Source organism: Fusarium pseudograminearum, chromosome 4, assembly GCF_000303195.2.
Source record: "Fusarium pseudograminearum CS3096 chromosome 4, whole genome shotgun sequence".
NCBI classification, from domain to species: Eukaryota; Fungi; Ascomycota; class Sordariomycetes; order Hypocreales; family Nectriaceae; genus Fusarium; species Fusarium pseudograminearum.
Window position 1 is genome coordinate 7,789,384 of NC_031954.1, and position 22,140 is coordinate 7,811,523.

General features: G+C 49.8%; 5 protein-coding genes across 5 annotated transcripts, besides 1 other annotated feature; 1 reads left to right on the forward strand and 4 right to left on the reverse strand.

Annotated features, from left to right (window-relative positions):
* Positions 1-141: 141 nt before the first annotated feature.
* Positions 142-2,449, reverse strand: FPSE_07075 (uncharacterized protein; the record flags this gene model as incomplete). Its single annotated transcript, XM_009260193.1, has 2 exons — positions 142-2,235; positions 2,285-2,449. The coding sequence occupies 2 exons, from the start codon at positions 2,447-2,449 to the stop codon at positions 142-144; spliced, it is 2,259 nt and encodes a 752-aa protein (XP_009258468.1).
* Positions 2,450-2,972: 523 nt separating this feature from the next.
* FPSE_07076 (uncharacterized protein) lies at positions 2,973-3,741 on the forward strand (the record flags this gene model as incomplete). Its single annotated transcript, XM_009260194.1, has 2 exons — positions 2,973-3,010; positions 3,069-3,741. 2 exons carry the CDS (start codon positions 2,973-2,975, stop codon positions 3,739-3,741), a joined length of 711 nt encoding a protein of 236 aa, XP_009258469.1.
* A 989-nt stretch (positions 3,742-4,730) lies between these two features.
* Positions 4,731-9,456, reverse strand: FPSE_07077 (uncharacterized protein; the record flags this gene model as incomplete). The annotated part of the gene is made up of 2 exons (XM_009260195.1): positions 4,731-5,217; positions 5,267-9,456. 2 exons carry the CDS (start codon positions 9,454-9,456, stop codon positions 4,731-4,733), a joined length of 4,677 nt encoding a protein of 1,558 aa, XP_009258470.1.
* A 2,115-nt stretch (positions 9,457-11,571) lies between these two features.
* On the reverse strand, positions 11,572-13,505 carry FPSE_07078 (uncharacterized protein; the record flags this gene model as incomplete). Its single annotated transcript, XM_009260196.1, has 3 exons — positions 11,572-12,848; positions 12,900-13,111; positions 13,159-13,505. 3 exons carry the CDS (start codon positions 13,503-13,505, stop codon positions 11,572-11,574), a joined length of 1,836 nt encoding a protein of 611 aa, XP_009258471.1.
* Positions 13,506-13,981: 476 nt separating this feature from the next.
* Positions 13,982-14,030: a repeat region.
* Positions 14,031-20,667: 6,637 nt separating this feature from the next.
* FPSE_07079 (uncharacterized protein) lies at positions 20,668-21,780 on the reverse strand (the record flags this gene model as incomplete). The annotated part of the gene is made up of 3 exons (XM_009260197.1): positions 20,668-21,104; positions 21,175-21,621; positions 21,690-21,780. The coding sequence occupies 3 exons, from the start codon at positions 21,778-21,780 to the stop codon at positions 20,668-20,670; spliced, it is 975 nt and encodes a 324-aa protein (XP_009258472.1).
* Positions 21,781-22,140: the final 360 nt, after the last annotated feature.

Consider the following 22,140-nt stretch of genomic DNA (forward strand, 5'->3'; position numbering starts at 1 on the left):
ACAAACTTGGTGATACAATGTTTCTAATAATAAAGTTACATCCAGAGTGCCCTATTTAACAGGCCCCCAATCCAACGCCAAGCATCATCATATGCCATGCATTTCCTTCTCCTCCAGTACTATACATTTTTACATTCATAATCATCCAGACGTCGTTTGCGCAGGTCCTCTCCAGTCCAAGTCCCCAATCGGCGTGTCATCTGACTCTCCCTCCTGCGCATCATGCTTCCCAATCTCTCCTAGCTCCTCCTGCGCTTCAAACCTCTTCTGAGCCTCCTCTCTGACCTTCCTTCGGAAGCTGGATAGATGTCCCTCTGTGAAATCAAGTTTCTCCAGCGTCTCAATCAGCTTCTCTTCGACAAGCGAGCGGACGTGGAACGCCAGCGCTTGGTCTCGGAACATGCCGCTGAAGCGGTATGATAGCCAGATGTACTGGTTGATGGCTTGGTGCAGAGACTCCAGTTTGTGGAGATACTCAGTCGGTTTCCTTTCAAAGGTCTTCATGTTGAGGTCCAGATTCTCCAGGGGAATTTCCTTGATGGAGAGGAGATCTCCGCTGCCGTTCTTGGCAACGACGCTGGCGAGTGCGCGAAGAACTGGTACCGCGTTCTCAGCGCGTGCGGCAATAGGCAGGTTGGTAAACGTGAGTCGATCGTAAATGGTCAGGGGGATATCCTGAATCATGTCGGCAATCTCGAGCTTTTCCGTAGATATATGGAGTCTGAACAGTTTGCTCACAGATGCTAACTCTTTGATTCGCATGAGAATGAACGACAGGGGCGTCTGGCTGGGAAAGTAGGTCGAGAAACGCTCGACAACAGAAGCGGGAGGGGTGACGTAGGCATACTCGATATCAGGAACATTGGCTTCGAAAGCCTCACGGACAATCTTGAGATCTTGCCTATCCATTGTGGTGACATAGCCAACCTTGCGTATCTCTGTGACCTCGCTCTCTGTTCCCTCAGTGGCATTTCGCGCAGTCTTGTATCTGCCCGCTCGACCGCCAATCTGCTTCAGCTCGGGGTATGAGAGCAATCTGTTATGGCTGCCGTCATATTTGGCACATGTTTCGAGAATAACTCGTCGGATCTCCAGATTCAGACCCATGCCGATAGCGTCACTGGCTACAATAAAGTCGTAGTCGTTGTCGGGGTCATTAAACAAAGCTGCCTGCTGGACGCGCACCTCAGGGGGCAAAGATCCGTAAATGATGGCGCATCGCCGTCCCGTCTTTTTCTCGATCGTGAGCTTCAGGGCGTGCAAGTTCAGACGACTAAAAGCGACAACAGCGTCACCCTTTTCAAGTTTTCCGTAATCGCCCATGAGAGCATTTTCCATGGGCTCTAGGGGACTCAGACGTTCGTATCGATGCACAATGCACTCGTCGCCGATGGATGCGCAGATGCTCTCAATCAGCTTGACGGTTCGCTCCTCGCCACAAAGGTGGACCTCCTTCGCCTGAACACCCAACAAAGCTGTCGCCCAACCTTGTCCTCGGTCTTCATCTGCTATCATTTGGATCTCATCAATGACAGCCACATCGAATTGTTCGTTGACGGGAACCATCTCCACCGTACAACTCGTAAAGTACGTATCCGTATCTGAGGGTACCCGCACTTCCTCTCCTGTCAGCAGCGCACATGGCAATCCCTTGGCTGTTAGGCGCTGGTAGACCTCGTTCGCCAACAAACGCAAGGGTCCTGCATAGACTCCTCTCTTGGAAGCTTCGAGAGCTTTGAGCGCTCTGTACGTCTTGCCAGAATTTGTCGGTCCAACGTGGACATGAATCTTTCGCTGCATCGCTCTCGTCGCCGGGAACCATTCGTAGGGAAATCGAAAGTCTAGTAGTCGCTTGTGACTCTCCTCCAAGCCCTTTGAGAATTTCTGTTGGATGATGAATGACTGGAAGGAGTACTGGAGCTCGTTGGTAAGACCCTTCATATCTTTATTGAGAAATGCGTCACGGAGATTCCAGAATAGAGGATTCTTGGCGCGGTCGGTCACGTTCTCCTCGGCCAGTTGGAAAGATTTGTCTAGCACATTCATGAACTCTGATGCTTGTCGATGGAACTCATCTTCTCCGACACCCGCAGAAGATACGGCCGCCCTGCTCATGTTTTCGATAACCTTTTCGAACCTCGACAAAACAGCTGATCGAAACACGCCATGACGGCCTAATGACTTTTTGCCATGGTCAAGTCTTAGTCTTGATCTTGGATCCTGGCCGTGGCTCAACTAAAATATTGTTAGTATGCCGATACCTGAACAAGGGGGAGAAACATACTAAACCGCCTCTGAAGCCACCGGGCTTTCCAAATCCCTTCTTATGAGAAGGTTTACCTTTGCTCGGCTGTCTCTCAAGTCGAGTTGTCGTAGAAAGCGACCTCGCTGAGATTGAAAGAGGAATAAGAGGAGCTCGCACAGCTCCGGTCCGGAGCAGATACCTCATGATGAAAAACTCAAGAGTGAGCTCACCATGCTCCCCTAAGAATAAAGAACGAAAGAAAAAAAAAAGACAAAGGATTGTCTCACTATTCACCTTGGACGAATACACCTTGTGTCGCCATCAAATGTTCAATTCTCAGTCTCAAAATTTCCATGAGCCGGGACTATCGTTAAGCCGGACCCGCTGCGACCACTTTGAAGTGGGGGTACGATTGGACCTCAGATAATCCTTGTAGCGGTTCAAGGATGACAGAAATGCGAGTCACTTCTCTGGGCCAACGTAACCTGCTAGTGGTCAATCGCTTTTTGTCTACATCTGTTTGGTGTTCGTTTTGGATTTGACCCACTCATGGAAACCTTGGTGAGCATGACGATGAGACTGAGGCGTCATTGTAGTGAGTGACATTGGCCTTTTCCAGCTTCTAAACTTCCCCATCTTTAGTACTCGTTTCCATCGCCAGAAACCTCTGCAAGCTACGACATCAACACAATTTCATCATCGCATTGCTACCACCAAATCGCCCACCATGGCTTCGTCATCAACTCCATCAACTCCCCTTCTCTAGTTCGTCCTCCAACAACATCGCCCATCGCAAATCAACAAATACTAACATACTTTACAGCTCATGTATCGCCCACAACACCACCATCCTCTCAGAATGCACAACCTCAGCTTCGTCACAGACCTCATCACTCGCCTCCCTCATCCTCCCTAAAATCGAACACACCAACCCCCAAAAGCTCACCTACACCCACGGCCAGCACCAGATCCACTACGTCGCCGAGTCGCCCTCCGAGCACCAAGACTACCCATCCGCCGGCGGTCTCACCTTTCTCGTCATCGCCGACTCGTCGCTCGGCCGTCGCGTGCCCTTTGGCTACCTCTTCGAGATCCGCAAGCGCTTCCTGCAGCAGTTCCCCGAGAGCACCGACTTCTCCGACATGCCCAACTACGGCGCCGCCTCGTTCAACTCGGAGCTCAAGAACCTCATGGTTGACTACGGCACCACGACCGGCGGCCGTGACGACGCCATCGGGAACGCCAAGCGAGAAATTGATGACGTGAGAGGGATCATGACGAAGAATATCGAGAGCTTGCTCGAGCGCGGCGAACGCCTGGACTTGCTGGTCGACAAGACCGATCGGCTGGGCGGTAGCGCGCGAGAGTTTCGCGTGCGCAGTCGCGGCCTGAAGCGCAAGATGTGGTGGAAGAATGTCAAACTCATGGGACTACTGGCTCTCGTGATATTCCTCATCATCATGGCGATTGTCATTGCTGTCAAGAATGGTTCCTAAGGGAGGGAGGGATGTGACTGCTATCCTGACTGAGCTCTCCAGCGTCGAGCCTCGTTCCTTTTTTTTGTTCGATTTTCCTAAAGCTATTCTGTACTTCCTAAGGCGAAACTGATGGGAATGTGAAACCCAGGCAAAAAGGGTATAATTAAGCAACAAGGTCCTCTTTTTATCAATAAAAAACTGATACCCCGAATACCATCATCGTTTCTCTTGCTGTCGTAATCGTGAAAAAAATGTCGTAGCTCCCGCCTTTGTCAGTTCCCCAGGTTCAATCCATTTCGTAGTTTTCATTCGCTGTGTCGTATTTCATCAAGCATCGGCGCGAGCGCAAGACATCGGATTTGTCTCCGGTCCCATCATTCACAACTTTGGTTTCCTTCTCTCGCTCTCCTGATAAACATATCCCAGCGTAACAGGATTAACCAACGATCCCACCGCCAAAGTCGCCGGCGCTCGTCGAAATCTGTCTGTGAAAAAGGCGGGATGTATTGATGATGCGCATGGCGGTTGTTGCTGTTGTTGTCTGAGCGGCGGTTGTAATGCGACAAGTGTCGCTGGAGGACATGAAGAGCCCATTTTTTATTGATGAGTGGGAAATGTCAGCTGTAGACAGGAGTCATCACATTCTCTGTGGAGAGGGAGAAGGTAGCATTATAAGAAGAGACTGGTTGTTTGTTTGATCCTTGTCCAGCGCCGAGGTTGGATGTTGATCAACTACTCCACATGCTTCGGTAATCATTCCGATGGCCTTGATTCAGTCTTCAATGACGGAGATTCCGGGTATCAGCCGCGGGACTATTTCACAAGGTATCACGACGATTGGAAGACAAACATAACAATAAAATACTCGTTCAATCATGCAAAAATACTACTACTATAATGATACCCACGCAATACGCACGCTCGGCATTCTATGCTTCCCATCCCATAAACTCCACTGGTATTCCCACCATAGCACCCAAGTCAAACATGTATTTACAAAGGAAAGATCAACGCCGCCATTGTTCCATCGGATTCTCCCTCTCTTCTTCCGCAGTGGGCAAAAACTCCGGCTGATAATCATCGTGGCTCGCACGACCTGCTCTCCTCTCACGGACTCTCTCGCCTGCTTCCGGGACAACCCTCTCCTCTGCCTCAGCGTCGCCTTCTTCAGCATCTTTACCATCACCGAATACCTTGTCCACATTGCCGTCCTTTTCGATGCGTTGCATCAGGTCCTGATCAGAGGGGAAGTAAACTCTTCGAACGGCCTGGACTACCAGTTCAATAACAATAAGCGTGATAAGCTCGAGCAGCACAATTGTCCACCATTGAAGTGTACGACCGAAATTGTCGATGAATGCATCTCGGACGATATAAGGTCCAATAGTAGCGGGCTTGATACCGGAGATAGCCAGCATCCACAAGAACCAACCAGCAACAGATACCAAACAGCCGCCAAAGGTAATGACTGTCTTGGTGTGGACTTCCAGAATCCTACAACAAATTAGCGCACGCCTTGTCATCAGACGAAAGAAGAACTTACAGGAGCTTGACGTTGATGAAAACAACAGCAACAGTGAAACTGACCATACCCATCGCAAAAATGCTGGTATCCTGGTCTGAGAAGGTCTTATCGTAAACACACCATGAGAAATACCAGATTATAAAACTGCCCGCAACACCCATGACCATCCACGCAAAGTACTGAGAGAACCGGAACCCAAGATTGAGCTGACCAAACGTGTACAGCTCAGGCACCTTCATCAGAGTCTCGGCCCGCAAATCCTTCTCGAAAATACCAAGAAGGATAACAGGGAGTGACGTAAAAGCACTATTAAAAACGGTCAAACTCCACGACTCGTACAGCGACGTTCCAGTGTATCCCGTATAGCGCTGGTAATGAGCTTGCACGATGAAAAACAAGATTTCCTTCCAAAAGGTGGCAAGCACGTATTTGCCAGTTCTCATGTAATTCCATCGGCCATGGACAAATAGCAGCTTCTGCAAGAACCGGAACTGCGCGATGGAATAGTCTGAGATGCGAGCAGCTTGCAGGCCTTCACGACCAGAGATGCCGATACCAACATGGGAGGCTTGGATCATGCCGATGTCGTTTGCGCCGTCGCCAATCGCCAGAGTCATACTCTTCGGCACATATCTTCGAATCGAACTGACAAGGTTTGTCTTTTGAGAGGGCGAAGCTCGACAACAGATGACAGAGTCGACACGCACGACAAGATCATAAAAGAGGAGAGATAGCTCGTCGTCTTCGTCAATCTTGGCAAGCGTTTGACCATCAACAACGACGACAGAGTGCGCAACCATGCCTCGGCTAACATCGTTCAGAGTCATGGTGATGGTCTCCTTTAATTCGCCCAGAGTCGCATCCAACACATAAACCTCTGACCATGGCTTGCACACACGAGCAGAATGACCAATGTTGATAGCTGTCTCTCGCTTGTCACCCGTGAGCATCCACACTTTGATGTTGGCCCGGCGCAGCTTGTCGATAGTGTCTGGAACTCCCTCCTGTAGCTTGTCTTCGATTGCAGTCGCTCCAGCTAGCTCAAACTTTTGTTCGATGAGCTCTCCAGCAGCTTCGATTCTCTCTTGGCGATCGACCAAGCTGGTCTCGGCTTCCCTGTACTTGGCCTTCCATTGAGCATAGGAATCCTCGTCAATGTAACGATAGGCATACAAAAGCGTACGAAGACCTTCGCTGGCAAAATCGTCAACGTGTTGAAAGCACTTCTCGAATATGGCACCCTCGTTCGACGCCAAAGATTCGTCAATCTTGCTGTCGGCATTCTCAAACGATGGCATGTGGCCAAGACTCTGCCTGGGACTTATCGGGCTCATCATGTCTGTCGAGGCGCGAGGTGACCGAGCGAGCTGCTGAGACAAGCGCTTAAGATCAGTGGAACGACGTCCCAAGCTTAGTCTGAGCCCCTCCCGGTTAGATGACGATTCTGCCCTGGAGAAACCGAAACTGTTGCGAGGGCTACCGTAGGGGCTTCCATAAGGGCTGATACTCTGCTGCGTGCTCATTCGTCGCAAGGCTTGATCTTGTCGAGAAAGCCTTCGCTGGCTTGTGCGACGACCAATATCCTTTGCCTTCTCCTCAGCAAGGTTGCTCAGCTTCAAGCGCTGCATGATGACATTGTCGGCTCCTTTGCAAAAGACACAGATACGTCCATCAGGCATGCGGATGATGATCGACATTCTCTTTCTCTTACTGCTGAACTCAATCACGTCCAGGACCTGGTAAGATTCAGTATGGGGGGAGCCATCCGTGTCCCGAGTTTCTAGCTTGATAGCTTGTGCAGGTCGGTCAATCACTAGGAATCCCAGATCTCTGGCTGCTTCCACAAGAGCGAGCTCATCAGGTGATGCAGCTTGGAAATTGATGTCACCTTCGTCAGTCTTTTCAGGAAGACAAGTGTGACATAGCGCAATACATAGTAGAAAGTGTTTGGCACGTCGCGAGAAAGCAGTGTTGGGTTTTCTCTGGATATAGTCGAGCAAGTCCTCAGTTTTCATGTCGGTATTTTGGGCCGTGCTGACGGAAGATTGCCAATGGCTCGTTGACATGGTTCTTGTAGCTTCTGGTCTTTGAAGATCGCCCTGTTGTCCGTCGATAGTTATAGTAGGCACCGCGCTTCTGCTCGCTGACAGACTTCCCATCTTTGACTTTCCCTTCTTTGGTCGCTCTGACTCCTCAATCTTCCTGCGCATCTCCTCCTGGTCTCTCTGCACGTCCATGTCATGCAAGCAAGCAACGCCAGCTACCGACAATTTTCGGAAGCGCATGATGTTTTCTGTGAGCGTTCCTGTCTTGTCGGAAAAGACATAGCTGACCTGACCCAGGTTTTCAAGAATAGTGGTCGTGTTGGCCACCATGGGTGTGTCAGATATCGGATCGTACATGTCGTCGTCCTGGAGGAGAAAGAGCTGACCCAGCTTGATAATTTCAAGACTAATGTACAGCGATAGCGGAATGAGTGTGTTAAACATTATGATGAAGCCAAAGAAAATCTCCTTGAACGGAATGCGTGCATCCCAGAAGCCGCGACGTCTGATGTACCACGCAAAGTCTTCAGTTCGGTCTCGCCAGAGGTAATAGCCTATAGTCAAGCCTATGGTGAGCATGAGAACGATAAAGATCTGCACCATGATCATCTTATTGATAACAGATTGCATAGCAGGTTTCTTGGCTCGTACGTTCTTGTTTGCGTTCATTCGAATCTTGCACTCCTCGCCGGTATTGACAATAATGCCCAGCGCTTCGGCCGTGTTGCGAAGAGTTGAGCCTCGATAGACGACATTGTTCATGGAGAGGGGTAGAGTCTCGCCATCAACAGTCACGCGGCCATCGTAGCTGTAAAGATCCAGGTTCGGGTTTTCGGAGATGACTGTAGCTTGTGTTGCCCGCAGTCCCTCCATAGTGTTGCACCGCTCAGCAAGCAAAGGGCATGCTTGCTTACTCTTGAGGTTCGTCTCACCATCAAGAGCCATCGTATCAATGTATGCGATACCGTTGGGACCTGTGGCGTGCAAAAGCACAATGTCGGCCGGAACGGCATCGTCGCGGCGCAACCGAATAACATCGCCCACGCGAACATGTTGCCATTGAACAGAAGTCCAGTCTCCGTCATTTCCGACCTTTTTTGCGCCAGTGGCACCCGTTTCAAGATCATCGAGCATGTGTTCTTCGCCATTCCTTGAATCCTTTTCCTTCCTCTTCTTCATCTTCTCGGCATGCCGTATGCGACCCTTTTCAGTGGCGGCTCGATCCGTCAAAACCCAAGCCTCACTACGGTTCTCGACACGATCAAGCCTATAACGCCTATAGTCATCGTAACCTTCCTTGGCCATACTGAATGCGACAAATACACCCAGAGGTGCAATCGTAGTCCACCGTCCGACTGTACTCAGACCAGGAATCATCTGGATCGTTCCCACAACAAGGAAATAAAAGTTTCCAAGCTTACTGAACTGATAGATGAGTTGTTTAGGGAAGAAATCATAGACGGTGTAACGGCTCGACCGGATAAAGTTACTGATGTATGGTTTCCCAGCGCGCTCGTCGATGAGACCATTAGCGTTCCGATGCGCAGGGTTTAGAGGTACATGACGACCGTCTGGTAGAGGCTGAAGAGGTTTTTGGCGAAATATTGCTTCGACAATCACCTTTTGGTGGAGTTCTCCGAGCTGTTTGCGCGTGCGCTCTTTCCATGTCGGCTTTGCGCTTGGTCCAATCTTTTTCTCGCGCCTTTGACGAAGATACTTTTTGATATCGGCTCGCACCGAGGACTTTTCGCGAGAAGCAGAATTGCCATTATATGCGACACTGGCCTTGTCGACAGAAATGTCGGCTCGGTCGCCGTAATCGGGAGGACCCGAAAGGTCAGTGGACAATTCTGTCCGCGAGGGAATTGGTCGCAATTCGTATGGTCCGCTTGCTCGTCGACGTGCGCCATCATCGGGACGTCTGGACCGGGACCTCGAAGCAGATCTCACATTGGTATCATCAGCTGAAGATCGACGCGGCGGACGATCATTGTTGGGATCTGTGTAAGAACGTCGTGTATTTCGCGGTCGAGAGAAATTGGCAGATGTTGGCGGGTATCGTTCGTCGAGTGCAGCAAGATCGCGAGCTACGTCGTCATCGTCGTTATTTCCGGGCTGTTGTGGCGGGCGTCGTCCGTTATTGTCGCTGGGGTAGGGAGCCATGTTAAGGCCGTTGAAACGGTTGTAGCATCTGGAATAAGCGTAGCGAGCGTGGAGATGACGACGGTTTCAGCTAGAGTGGTTTATGTACTGTGTTTGTGTCGAATTGGTGCTTGGAACTAACTGCAGGCCGAGGACTCGAGTAAGAAAAGAAAGTAAGAAAAAGAATAACTCGAGAGCTTGGGGAGGATGAGACTATGTGGATGTTTTGGCAGGATTGAGTTGGTCGGGCTTGGGCTGAGCTGGGGTAATCAGACTAACGGGATCGTATACAGCCCGAAGCGGCGATGACTTGATTACGTGCAGCCCGTAAACTAGATTGTCTAGTGTCTATCTGTAAGCAACTGAACCTATCTTTTTAATTTACGCAGATTAAGCAAAGCAACCGTCTATCATCTATCGTCTACTAAAATAATAGTCATATTCACTCTACTTCTCGGACTGTCGGACACTATTATCGCCCACCTCCCGAATATCCCTCGCGAATCAGACCCTGCGGGCCAACGTATTGAGGCGCAGCAAATCTGTAAATAATCACCGGCCCCAAAAAACAACCAAATCGTATCCTCGCAGTATGTAACAGGGCCCTTGATAACAGAACGATGCGCTGTAACGCATAAACCACACCTGATTGGCACGGTATCGTCCAGCCAAGTCGCCTACTAACACCTTAACCAAGCGCCACCGCGTAACAAAATAAGCTTTGCGTCTCCAAGTTCCGAGAAATGGGGAAATAACCGTTTAATGCTCTCGGAAGATGCCAATCGATAACTCGGTCTTGTCTTGTCTTGTGTTCATGATCTACAGAAATCATGATTGTGTTTTGGTTCAATATGTCTGACCAACATATCACAAATGCAACTCGGGATCCAATCATCTCGTAGCCTCCGCCTCGAAACGTACGCATGTCTGGACATTCACAGCCACCCAAAGATAATAAGCCCGGCCGCTTTCTGACACGCATGTACGGATACGTGGGGAGTCAACGCGAAAACACATAGTAGCGATACGCTTACAGATCTCAAGCAAAGCCTTTCTACCTACCGGGTCGGCCGAAAGACAAACTACCGTCTTATATGAGACATTGATCAACCTAGATTTCACCCCAGCTGGGACAAGCTTTGTCTAATTAACTGGCCGTCACACTCTTTAAACCACGCGTTGTGCCATACACACCTCCGAACCATCCGTAAGCCACCTTGACTTGCACATGTGTATCAGCCAGGCTTCATGACGACTTACACCAAGACAGTACTCATTCACAGGTCACAGCACTCACGGCAAGGACCAAAACTTGAACATAAACCCATTTTTATTCCGAATGTTCCACACCAAAACCAATGCCTTCATGTCCGACTGTAGGCTTCCAAGCACGTCCTATTGACGCCTACCGAGGACAGCTACCTAGCTGTTCATAAACTCCACAAGGTACTTCCCATGTACCTCGAAGCACAAAAAGAAAACCCTAACCCCCCCCATTAAAGAGTATGAAAAGACCCTAAGCAAGCCGCCGGGGCTTTCCCAGCATCCAGCGTGATACCTGAAACACTCGGTATCAACATCTTATTAAAATACTAGCGTCCATACTTTGTTCTCCAACAACAATGTGTACGTATAAATTAAGTCCAGGAGGACAACATGCGGTGGTCAGGCATCGTCGCTCCATGAGAAAAGGCCAAAAGACAAGTGCCTTTAGTCCATAAAGTGAAAGTGACCAACAGAAACCACCCAAGAGATAAAACGAGATGCGGTAAAAGATTCAACAGAACTGTTTCGACGCGCAAGAAAAGAGTTGGAAGATTGTACGATCGCTGTGTTGTGCCCGACATACATGACCGATGTAAGAAGTTTATCGTCATGCAGGTTCATCATGGCCGTAGATGGGGTGAGAGTCGATCAAGCTGAGTACCGTAGGTATCACCTGAGTATACCACAGGCATCAAACCTGGTAAAAAGGTTATAAAAAAAATGAAGAATGAAATTGTCCAAAGAAAGTCGCCTATTTAAAAAGGCGGAAAGAAAGGAGATCCCAATGGTATAATATGCCAAACGCCCTGGTATGAGATACATACAGTAAAAACACGCCTCCAACACCTATACCCGCCCAATATTGCTTGCTTAGTTTCCGTGAGCATGGGGCATTGCCTCGGGGGATAGGCTTGAAGGGTCAACTGCGTCGAACTGCACAAGCTGCTCCATGTCGAGATCAGCCTGTTGATGTTGAACATAACCAGGAGAAGGAGTGTGCATAGGTAGGTTGATGGTGTGTTTAGAGTACATCTCGTTCAGGCCAGTTCCGTCCTCCGAAACGGCGCACGATCCATCGTTGACAGGGTTGTACAAGTCAGTTGAACCAGGGCGTCCCATCATCGACATCGGGGGTGACTGCTCCAGGATAGAAGGCTCACCGCCGTTGAAAGAGATGGGAGACACAGATGTAGGAATGCCCTCACCGTTGGTCATAGGCGAGAGGAATCCATTGCCGTAAGGGGTGTTGTAGTTGGACTGAGGCACCTCAGGACCGGGAGGGAAGAATCCTGGGCTTTGAGGAAACTCAGCAGGGGAAGCAGTGGTGGCCGACATGGGATACTGGCGCATATCCAATCCAAAGCCTGCCTGAGTGTCGATGCGCAGGTTGGGTGCCATGTTGCCGGGAGGCTGAGGCACAGGTGCGTAAATGTGAGGGTTGTGCTGAGGAGGAGGAGGAGCCATCTCCCCAGGAGGCTGGATGTAGAACGAAGGCATGGGCTGGTTCTGGAACATGGCAAAGTCAACAGGGCCAGGAACTGAGCGACTACGCTGGCGCTTGTGACCAGGACCAGCACGCATGCCAGAGTGCATCTGATGGATACCCCACTGTTGCTCTTGGAACATGCCGACATGATGAGGGTTGAAGCTGGGCTGCGACGAGGGTCGAGCAGTCGGGGAGACGGGGGCCGACACCGAAAGGGCGTGGGGGTCGTTGTAGGGATTGGGGTTGTGACGGTTCATGAAAGACTCGAGCGAGACGAGCTTGGCGAGTTGGCCGCTGAGAACCTTGGGGTTTCCACCGAGATGGTGGACCAGACACTGGGTAGCCTGGAGATCTTCAGTAAAGTCACCACACTGGAAGAATCCATTTGTAGTGGGCGATGAGTCCATGAAGAAGTTCGGGGGCCTGTTCAACTCAATAACAATTCCGCCGAGCTTGGTTGGGTCTCCCTCGCCGTTCTCAAGGAAGATGTTCTTGATGGATGAGAAGGGGTACTCGATCTTGTAGCCAGCCTGTTCGTTGTTGATGTAGTAGGTCATCGTGCACTTGTCAGGTGAGTAGAAAATGATGAGATCCATCGTATTCTGTCCAACTCGAGTCCATTTTCCGATGCTGAGAGATCGGCAAGTGAGATGATGGATCACTGCTGGCAAGTTAGCACAAATCCTCTATCGTACAGGCAGTCGCAACTCACAAACTTTACCCTGGCCTCCTTGATCACCGCCGAGCATCATGTTACCGTGGCCGAAAGGCACCAGTCCAGTGCGGCCAAGGTAGCTTCCGCCAAGACCCTTACCAGACTCCATAGCTTGCATGGCAAGATAAGCTCGCATCGATTCGGGAATTGAGTCAATATCCTCGCCAGTCTCCAGGCTTTTCTTGGCCAACAACTTAATCTTGGCACGTCTAGTGAGGTTAGCAGGGCAGTCTAGTAAAGTCGGAATATACCATACCTGTTCTGGAACCAGATCTGAACAGACCTCTCAGTCATGTTGATTTCGTCGGCAATTCTCTCACGGACAGTGGCGGTAGGTGTGGGGTTGTTGTTGAATTCCATCTCCAAAGTTGTCAATTGATCTTGGGTGGCGCGCTGTCGCTTCTGGTTCTTTTGCTGTTGAGTGAGAGTGCTCTTGCGAGGGGGTCGTCGCGAAGCAGAGTTACCACCGTTCGCAGAGGGAGAGGGCGACTCCCTCTTCATGCCGGCTGAGACAGGAGTAGGAATAGATGGCGATGATGTTGTGGGTGTGGTGACCTCTTGAACACTGCCCAAAGCCATGGATTGATCCATATCCGTGGCCATTTTGAAAAGTAGATCGCGGTTGTGCGATCACTTTACTGATAGAGATTATGAGATAAAATAAAATAGTGGTCGAGATATCGATTACTGTAGCGCGAATATACAAGCGGGTGTCGTTCGATTAAGCTTGATTCACAAAAACGCGTGGTAAGTGATCGGTATTATCAGGCAGACTAAGAGACAGGGACGGTGCCGAAGTCGAAAAGTCGTTGCAAGGGATGTGGTGAGTGATTGTTGATTCGATTATCAGTGCAGATAAAGAATGTAGTCCTGATTCTTTTTAGAGAAGAGGAAAGATGAAGTATCGTTATGGCGGATTGGTTGGTAGTCTCGAATGGTTTCGACGTTTTTAAAACGTTGCGGACGGGAGTGTAAGAGCTGTTTGAGCTTGAGTGAGCCTAAAGAAAGGAATGGACCCGGAAAGAGTGACGGGAACCGAATATGGCTTGGAAGTTTGAATATATCAAGAGAGTGACTATAAGGAAAAAAAGAATGAACAAAAGGACGAGGGGGAAGAAGCAGAAGAAGCGGTCACAAGGAAGGAGTGGACTGGCGATGCGAGATTGAAAAGAGAAACGGGGGGGAGTTGGGGATGGGGATGGGGGATGTCTTCAAAGGAGAAGCCTAGCTTAGCCCTGCACTGAATATGCAGAGTCAGTTCTCCTGCTGCTGCCGCCCCCTCCACCACAGGCAACTCGATCGGAGAAAAGGTACTGAAGCCTGTACCCTGGCCAAGGTACCACCCCTAGTGGTGTGGGGACACGACGCGGTGCAAAGGCCTCAGAAACTGGGAAAAAGAAAAAGGATGGAGACCTCGACCCAAAGTACCCTGGCGCCGACTCAGCGTCTGAGTTGCGGGTACCTGAGCAGTGGCTTGACGGAGCTACTTAGCCCCAGGTACTTCCGTCTCCTGACTGGGCGGCGCACCGTGGTGGAGGGCAGAGGTTAGACAACAGCTTAACGCGCCAGGGGGCAGTGACCGTTGCAAACACCGTCGAGTACTGTAGCTGTTGAGGACCAGGGGGTGATGCATTGCAGCCCTGAAGCCGACCGAACCTAGCCATGGACCAAAGCCGAGCCATTCACATGTACCCCCTAGTCCCACTGTCCAAAAGTTGTTCAAGCCAGCCAGCCAGCCAGACTTTTGAGAGAAAAGCACAAAGGCCTCAGAAACGCTGTCTAGCCTGTATCCAGCCAGGTTAGTACGAACTAACCAACAACACTTGCGAGAGGACACAAAAGGGACGTAGGTAACTTTTGGTCGACCTCCTTTTCAGCCTTGTCTCTTGGGTCAACGACTGAGGTTAACAAACGTTACTCGCAGATAAGCGATTTCTTCCAGATGAGGAATTTTGTCTCGTCCTTGGTCGTCCACCATTGCACTCTTCTGAACAGTCGACAGGCCCCTTCCTTGCCTAAGAAGCCAGCCGTGTCACATCCAGCCCGCACGATGTGCACGAGGGAGGGGCCTCCGGGCAAGTGGTAGGCTGATAGTCAATAGCGGGCCCAAGTCTACTGCAAGAAGACTTTGTGAACGAACCATTGACGAGTGACTGACGAGAGCCCCAGGTGTTCACACCCACTTAGACTGTGCAAGCAGTCCACATCCGACACCACCACAAACATCCCAGCTCCTAACGCAACGCAAAGAGAGACATCCATTTGTCCATCGATCTAGGCGGCTGTAGCCAAATAGGTTCACGTTCGTATTGTTGACACCTCTTGGCCTAGACTACTTGATGGGATTGCGGACCGTCATTCGATTTTCTGAAATGCAAAGCCGTTGCCGCCTTTGGGGACGGAGGATGGTGATGGTAAGCCAAAACTTGTGGTAAACAACCCTGGATCAACGTCCAGGGGCCCCGCAAGACTACTACTGTTGGGGAAAGCAAAGCATCATCCATTTGGTACAGAGTGACAGATACGTCGATTGTTGCTCGCAGTCGTACTTGTATCCGTAAAACGTGTAGAATCAATGTGTATAGATATTCGGCCTGTTCGCCTCTGCAAGTCCATGTTCTTGATCTTCTCTTGTTCTCTTGCCACATGTCACATTGGGCTTCGCTACATGAGTCTGTGTCAGTCTGACACCAAGAAACTGACGTCGAAAGTGCTGATCGGCGTTCTCGTCCCAGACATCAGACCAGGGTATCAGTCATGCAACAAAGAATCCGCTGTGGCTGATGATGGATGCACCTGCAGTTGACTTTTGACGGGACGGTACAACGGACAGTCTCGAGAGCGATAGCCAAGGCGCAAGGACGCGGCGAGAAGCGGATGAATGGTTGAGCGATGTACGGGAGTGGAGTGGAAGCGTCCAGGTCCATGAGAGTTTGCAAGCACAGCGAGTGGGGTGGTATCGGTAGGGCACGGTACTCTCTCCTCTGTACCTGCGTGTCAGGGGGGAAGGGGAAGGCCCTTGCTGACTTCCTTTCTGAGGTTCCCGTCAGTTATTTGTGCACAATCGAGCTCACATTGATGGTGTTTTGTGCATTATGCATATTCATTGGGCTCTTGTCCTACCCACTAATGCAAGGTACGCGCCAATCAACGGGGCGGCTTCACTTTAGGGGACGACAGGCAAACGGCCCCCAAGACGGAGCGGCAAAAAGGGTGCTGCATCTTGCACAACTTCAACCCCTATTGGCCGCCATTCCAACGTTAGTCCTTCCTGCCAAAAGAGGAAACCGAGAAACGCCGCCGGTCTTGCCCTATCGAACCGTCGCGTATTCCAGGAGGGAAGGCGTCGCCAGAGATCGCTCCAAGCAGTTACAGGCGCCACCACACACACCCTTGGCTCTTGCTTGATTTGTATCCCGATTCTTTTTCCATCACAACGCCAAGAAATGTCACTGTGAGAGGAGCCAGTCTACTCCTCTCTGTACTATTGAACTCTCCATCTAAGAATATCCCCAGCGCTACAAAATGACCTACCACCGACCGTGCGCCCGCTCAACTTTCAATGGTGTTGACTTTGACTTTGTCATGATGATGAATGTCGATCGCAGAACGGCACAGTTAATAGTTGTTGGTCATTATTCGGCTATTATTCACGGATACTCCCCACGGAAAGAGAAAAAAGAAAGGAAAAGGGTCAAATCACTTGGCTCTGACGTCGAGGTTCTTTTTCGTGAGCTCGTGCGCTAGAGCCTAGAGGATCAAATACAACGGCACTTGTACAAAGGGTCTCGGCTTCCTGTCAACTCCTCTGTCTATCTTCGTTGGCCCAGTCGTACCCTTGACCATTACACAAATGGGGGCGAAGCTAACAGGAGTCCAGAAACATCTGCCAGTCCCAGTGTCGCTCGCCAAGGCCTGATAATACCGAGGATCAAGGTTGAGCCAGAATGCCTGGTCATCAACATCAAGCGGCCTGATCCATGTTCTCCGGATGGTTTCACAACCAACACCTATCCACAATAAGTTTCGATGCCATCAAGAAACGTCCTTCATATTTTGTCTGTATCGGACTCTTTACATCATCTGTCACATCGCATCCGTTTTGACCTCCGCAGTGCGTCTCTCAACGCGTGACTTTAACATCAGCAAGCCAGCCATGCATGGGTGCATCGGAGCTATCAGGGTCGTTGTCACAAAGTCCCAGCAAGTCAGATCTGTACATAGAAGCGAACCATCAACTCCTGAGTAATCGATGGCAATCGACAATTGCATCAACGAGTCAGGAAGAGAAGGAGCTTCTGAATCTAGAAGTTTCCTCAGAGACCTTCTTTTGAACCAAGCTTCAACTTTTCGGATGGCAGCATTTGACCGTGAGCGTGTCTCGTATTAAAAGATCCCATCACGCTATCCCACCTCTACGCGTCACTAACGCATCTCGCCAAGTGCCTTGCAGCAAAAATCCTTCCTCATGTCATGGCCATCCCACCACGCCAGATCTCACCTACGACCTCAGGAGCCGCTGAAAACTAAGACCCTGTTCCTGCAGTAGTCTCCCGCCCCATCGTCATTCGGTGGATCGTTGCTCTTGGCGAGGTTTGCTCTTCGTCTTTGCTTCCAACCCCTTTTCCACGACTGCGGTTTTCTTTACGACTGGTTGACAAGACTGGTGATCAACGTCTCTAACAAAGAATCACCTAGAGGCTGAGTTTAGGCCTTTGACGTTGGGGCCAACTGATGGTCAGGGCTTAGAAACATTAGCTCTTCTGTCACATTGAACTTGACCGATAAAGGAAAGATTAAATATGGCATCAAAAGAAAGAGTCAGTACTATTCAGGTGACTACTCGTCCCTAGAAGCCGGCGATTGATGGTTTGTTGGTCACCGCAACCTGTTACATGTCGGCTTTGCCACCAGCAAAGCCTCAACCGTTGTGGCTGCTCTCGAAAGTCTGTCCAGTCAGACACAAAATGCTCTTCGCTGATGCATGTATCTGTGCAAAAGAGGACATGTGGCAATGATTCGGAATCGGGCGACATTCGACTTCCTTACCGGCTCCGAATTCTACCCGGGCGGTTCGGAAGGGATGAGAGAAGATCAAACATGACAAGTCAAAAGCAAGACGTGATTGTCGAAGCATTCTCGTTCTGTGCTGCTTGCCGGTTCAGCCCCGCTACCCCTGACGTGGTTCCCTGAGCTTGTATCTGGGGACATGTCTTTAGTGCCTTACAGGATCATCATCCAAAACCAACCACGCCAACCAACGCTCGACCCTCTCCTGCTGGATCCACATCGCGTTCCAGTTTTACCTCACCCGATCAAGTCTAGGGGTACCGATCGCCCCATTAAGACCAGCTCCTTTCTCTTACTATGTATGTCGAGGGATGAAGAATCCAGAATGCGTTCCCAGGCAGCATACGAATAAACTTTGAGATATGGATAAGTTTATCGAGGCTTTTAGGCCATGTCTACTGTCATTAGAAACATCAATGATTGAAAGCAACATGAAGCTGGCATTTGACCAGAGTCAGAGGTGTCTATTCCCGATTTCCGGGCTTCACATGCTATCTAGATCACAACACTTGGTGCAAGCGTCGACCCCATAGCTATCTGACGTCTTGCATAAATTATTGGGATGTAAGTGTTTCGTTTTAGTAGGGATGCTATTACTTGTGACACTTTTTCGGCTACCAACTTACAGCACCAGAGTAGAGTATACTATGTATTCTCAGGCGACGAAAGCACATCTACTTATTCTCTCGAGGTCGAAAAGCACAGACGAATGTCAATGGTACGAGAAACCCTACCGTCGATCGAGTTTTACCCAACCCATGGCCATCGGGCTGGCAATTCTGCAATTGTTGTCACCTCAATCAGCCAGGTAGGCAAAGCTTCAGTTAAAACAGCATGCAGCATAACGGGTCAAGGTGCCGACGAATGGCGGCAAAGTTGATGGACAGGGGACGTGTTTGCATGCATATGCAGACGCATCCATGGCGCGGTTGAGAGCGTGTCAACGCGTCCTGTTGACCACCCGATTCTTTTTTTCTTACCAACTATCACAGACTCGGTATGCACTGCCAGGCGATGCTCCCTCGAAGCGACACTTCGCACGCTGACTCGAGGTGGATTTATGCCTTCAGCTGCACCGTAAAACGTCAATATAGCACAAGCCGCAAAACAGCTGAAGCAAGGTGAGGCACCAGCTAAGGCACTGAGCACGTTCCTGACCAAACGCGCTGAAACGTGAGTCGCTCCCCTGCTTGGCTACCTACGCCAAACAAGGGCTGTGGGACGGTAAGCTAAGCTAGCCACGACCCAGATGGGGTGTCTGAGACTTTTGACGTCTACCAACTCGAGGCAAGTGCACAGGCTAGACGACTCAATTGCTGCTTATTATGGTTAACTAACTGACCAAGACTTCCGGCGGAGCCTAGGTGCCCGGGGTCGCTTCTTTTCGGTCTGAATTGGCGTTGTCCCCATATAATTAATTGATCACCAAACTCCATCAAGTTGGGTCGAGTCGAGTCAAGCAGTCGTTTTGAGATAGGAGAATAACTTCAAAAACAGCAAACACACTACGACATTTGTAGACGCTTCGACCTATGGAACAATCTTGGAAGTCCTCCCTTGCATGAGAAACGACACTAGCAAGTCACCGCTATGTCGGGGTCAGAAAGCATAAGACCCGCCTACACCAAACCTTCTGTTCAACCGCTTATCGACGTCTGATCTTTTTCCTATTTCCAAAAGCTACACAAGTGACTGGTCTGCTGCATCCACTCATGCTATACGAAAACCCCGCCACAACGAGCAGAAAAGGAAAATGTATCCGAGGGAGTCGAACCCTCGCTGGCAGAATCAGAATCCGCACTCATAAGCATGAACATATTGACAAATAGTCAGACTGCGCAGATGCAACAATCACATTGGATCTTGCAGACTTGTCAAACATATCCATTTAGTCAGCGGGCTAGCTGATGCCGCTATGGCTATGTGTTGCACAATGTCTAAATAAAGACATGTGGAATGTGTCTGTGCAAGAGCACGTTATGCGGCACGCTTTGACTACATTCTCAGAACAAGTGTCACCACGGCCAATGACTTTTGAAGCACAAAGCTACGACAATTGACAACCGAAGCGTATCATATTGGAACTCGATTCAGGTTGCCGGACCCATGGTGCTTGTACAGTGAGACCCGCCTATGCTCCAATGCATCGCTGAGTCTCGAAATCCGAAACCTTTGCCGGTTTTCCTTACCTATAAGCCGTTGTTATATAGCCGGACAACATACTGTCAAAACTGTCAGAAATCCCTCAAGTCGGGTTCACTTGCGCTTAGGCTATTCAACAATTGTCTCAGTTCCCTGGCTTTCTTGGGACTATTGCATACCAATGGGGAGGGTCTCGTCAGACGATCAACTATTGAATGTGTGCTACGTTGAACCCAGGATCTTGGATCACGATTGTAGAGTTATATAATGTGACTTAATAGTGTAACACCATGGTTAGCGAGCCGTGCTATATTGATAGTGATATGTGTCACATCAGATGGACACGATAGATCAAGGAGCCTACCTATATGTTCATCTTTGTGGGGGTAGGAGTGCTAGTTGATGCACACAAGCTGATAGGCATCGTGGCCTGTTAGCAACCACCTTTTGAAGGATTTTTCCTCGGATTTTTCCCGTATGTTTACGAAAACGAAAAAGAGTCGTCTATCCAAACAATGTTTATATAGCTTTCGTCGAGATAACGCAGCTTCAGTTATAGATCTCTCATGACTTCCTCAACAGCCCTAGCCGCCATTCTTTTCCTCTGTTCTTCTCCCATACCCTCCCCCGCCTCCCTCACCGCTTGTAACTTTCTCATCATCTTCTCAATCTTGGCAATCTCTTCCTCATCAAGATCTTCCAGGCCTCCGGCGGCAGGTGCTTCAGATGCGCCCTTGTCGGCCGTGTCTGCATTTTTGGACTCCTCAGGCTCCTCGACATCCTGGCTTGCCTCCCATATCGCCCGTCTCAGACCTTCGAAATCTGTCTTGTCGAATCCAAAACCCATCTTTTGAGGATCAAGCTCGTCGTCGTTGTCGTCTCCTTTGGTAGCAGTGCTGGTCTCGAAATCGCCGAATTCAGATCCTGATAGGGGCGCATCGAGCTGTGACCAGTCGTTTGCTTCGAGAGCTTCCTTTACACGCGCGACTCCTGTTTTTTCTGTGCACATCATTTTCGTCAGTCATTTTTCTTTTACCCCTGAAAAAGTCACGGAGCATACCTCCAAACTCGTTACGGCCAGTATCAGCTTTTCCCCCGACGGATACAAACTCCAGTCCCGCCTCGGCACAGATCTCATCCCAATCCTCTTCATGCCCGTCACCTCCGATGCCAACAGCCAAGCCGACTCCGTCCCACTCCCATCCGCCCAGTCCCTTCTTCAGGACCTTTCCGACGTGCTCTACCAGATCCTTTGCGGGGTGGTTCTCCGTAGAGGCTGAAACAGGTGGTCCTGCAGTGAATACGACAATGACACCTCCAAGAACGGCGAGAACCTCGGCCGCTTCCTCTGAGAGAAAGGATTCTGACCAGTCGGATGGTGAGCCGATGAGGTCGAGCCAGATGGGGACTGTTGTAGAGTAGTATGGTGTTTTGAGTGAGAGGGCATGTGTCGTGCCTGCGAGACCGAGGGTAGGGTCTGATGATTCGGGTGCTGTTCCCGTGAGGTCTATTCTGTGTTAGTCAATGCCAAGCTTAATTGATAATAATAACAATAAAATAAAGCAATGTACTTACCTTTTACCAGCTTTGACAGGACCGCCGTTTCGTTCTCGAGGGCTACGGCCAATACTCTTCTTGAGCTGGAACTCATCTCTTCTTCAGCCATGATGACGGGTATGAGTGTATCTGTCGTGGATTATATGGTCTTGTGTTTTATATTGTGTTGCGTTTGCCTTAAAAAGACTCTACTTTTGAGTTGATGATTGAGATTGGTAAGGGATGTGTAGATGATGAGTGAGCGGTTCGTTGGTGGGGGAAGGGAGAGATAAGATAACGGGTAGGTTACCCTGGAGCATGTCATGAAGTACCTAACACCAAGTACGAAATACATGATCATGTATTATATTCATGATCAAAGTCTACAATGCAGACAGTCACTCATTCTTATGATATTTAATGTCAGTCTGTGGTATAATTTCATTTATGAAATGACTTTTGTTAACTGACTCTTGTACAATACCTTCTG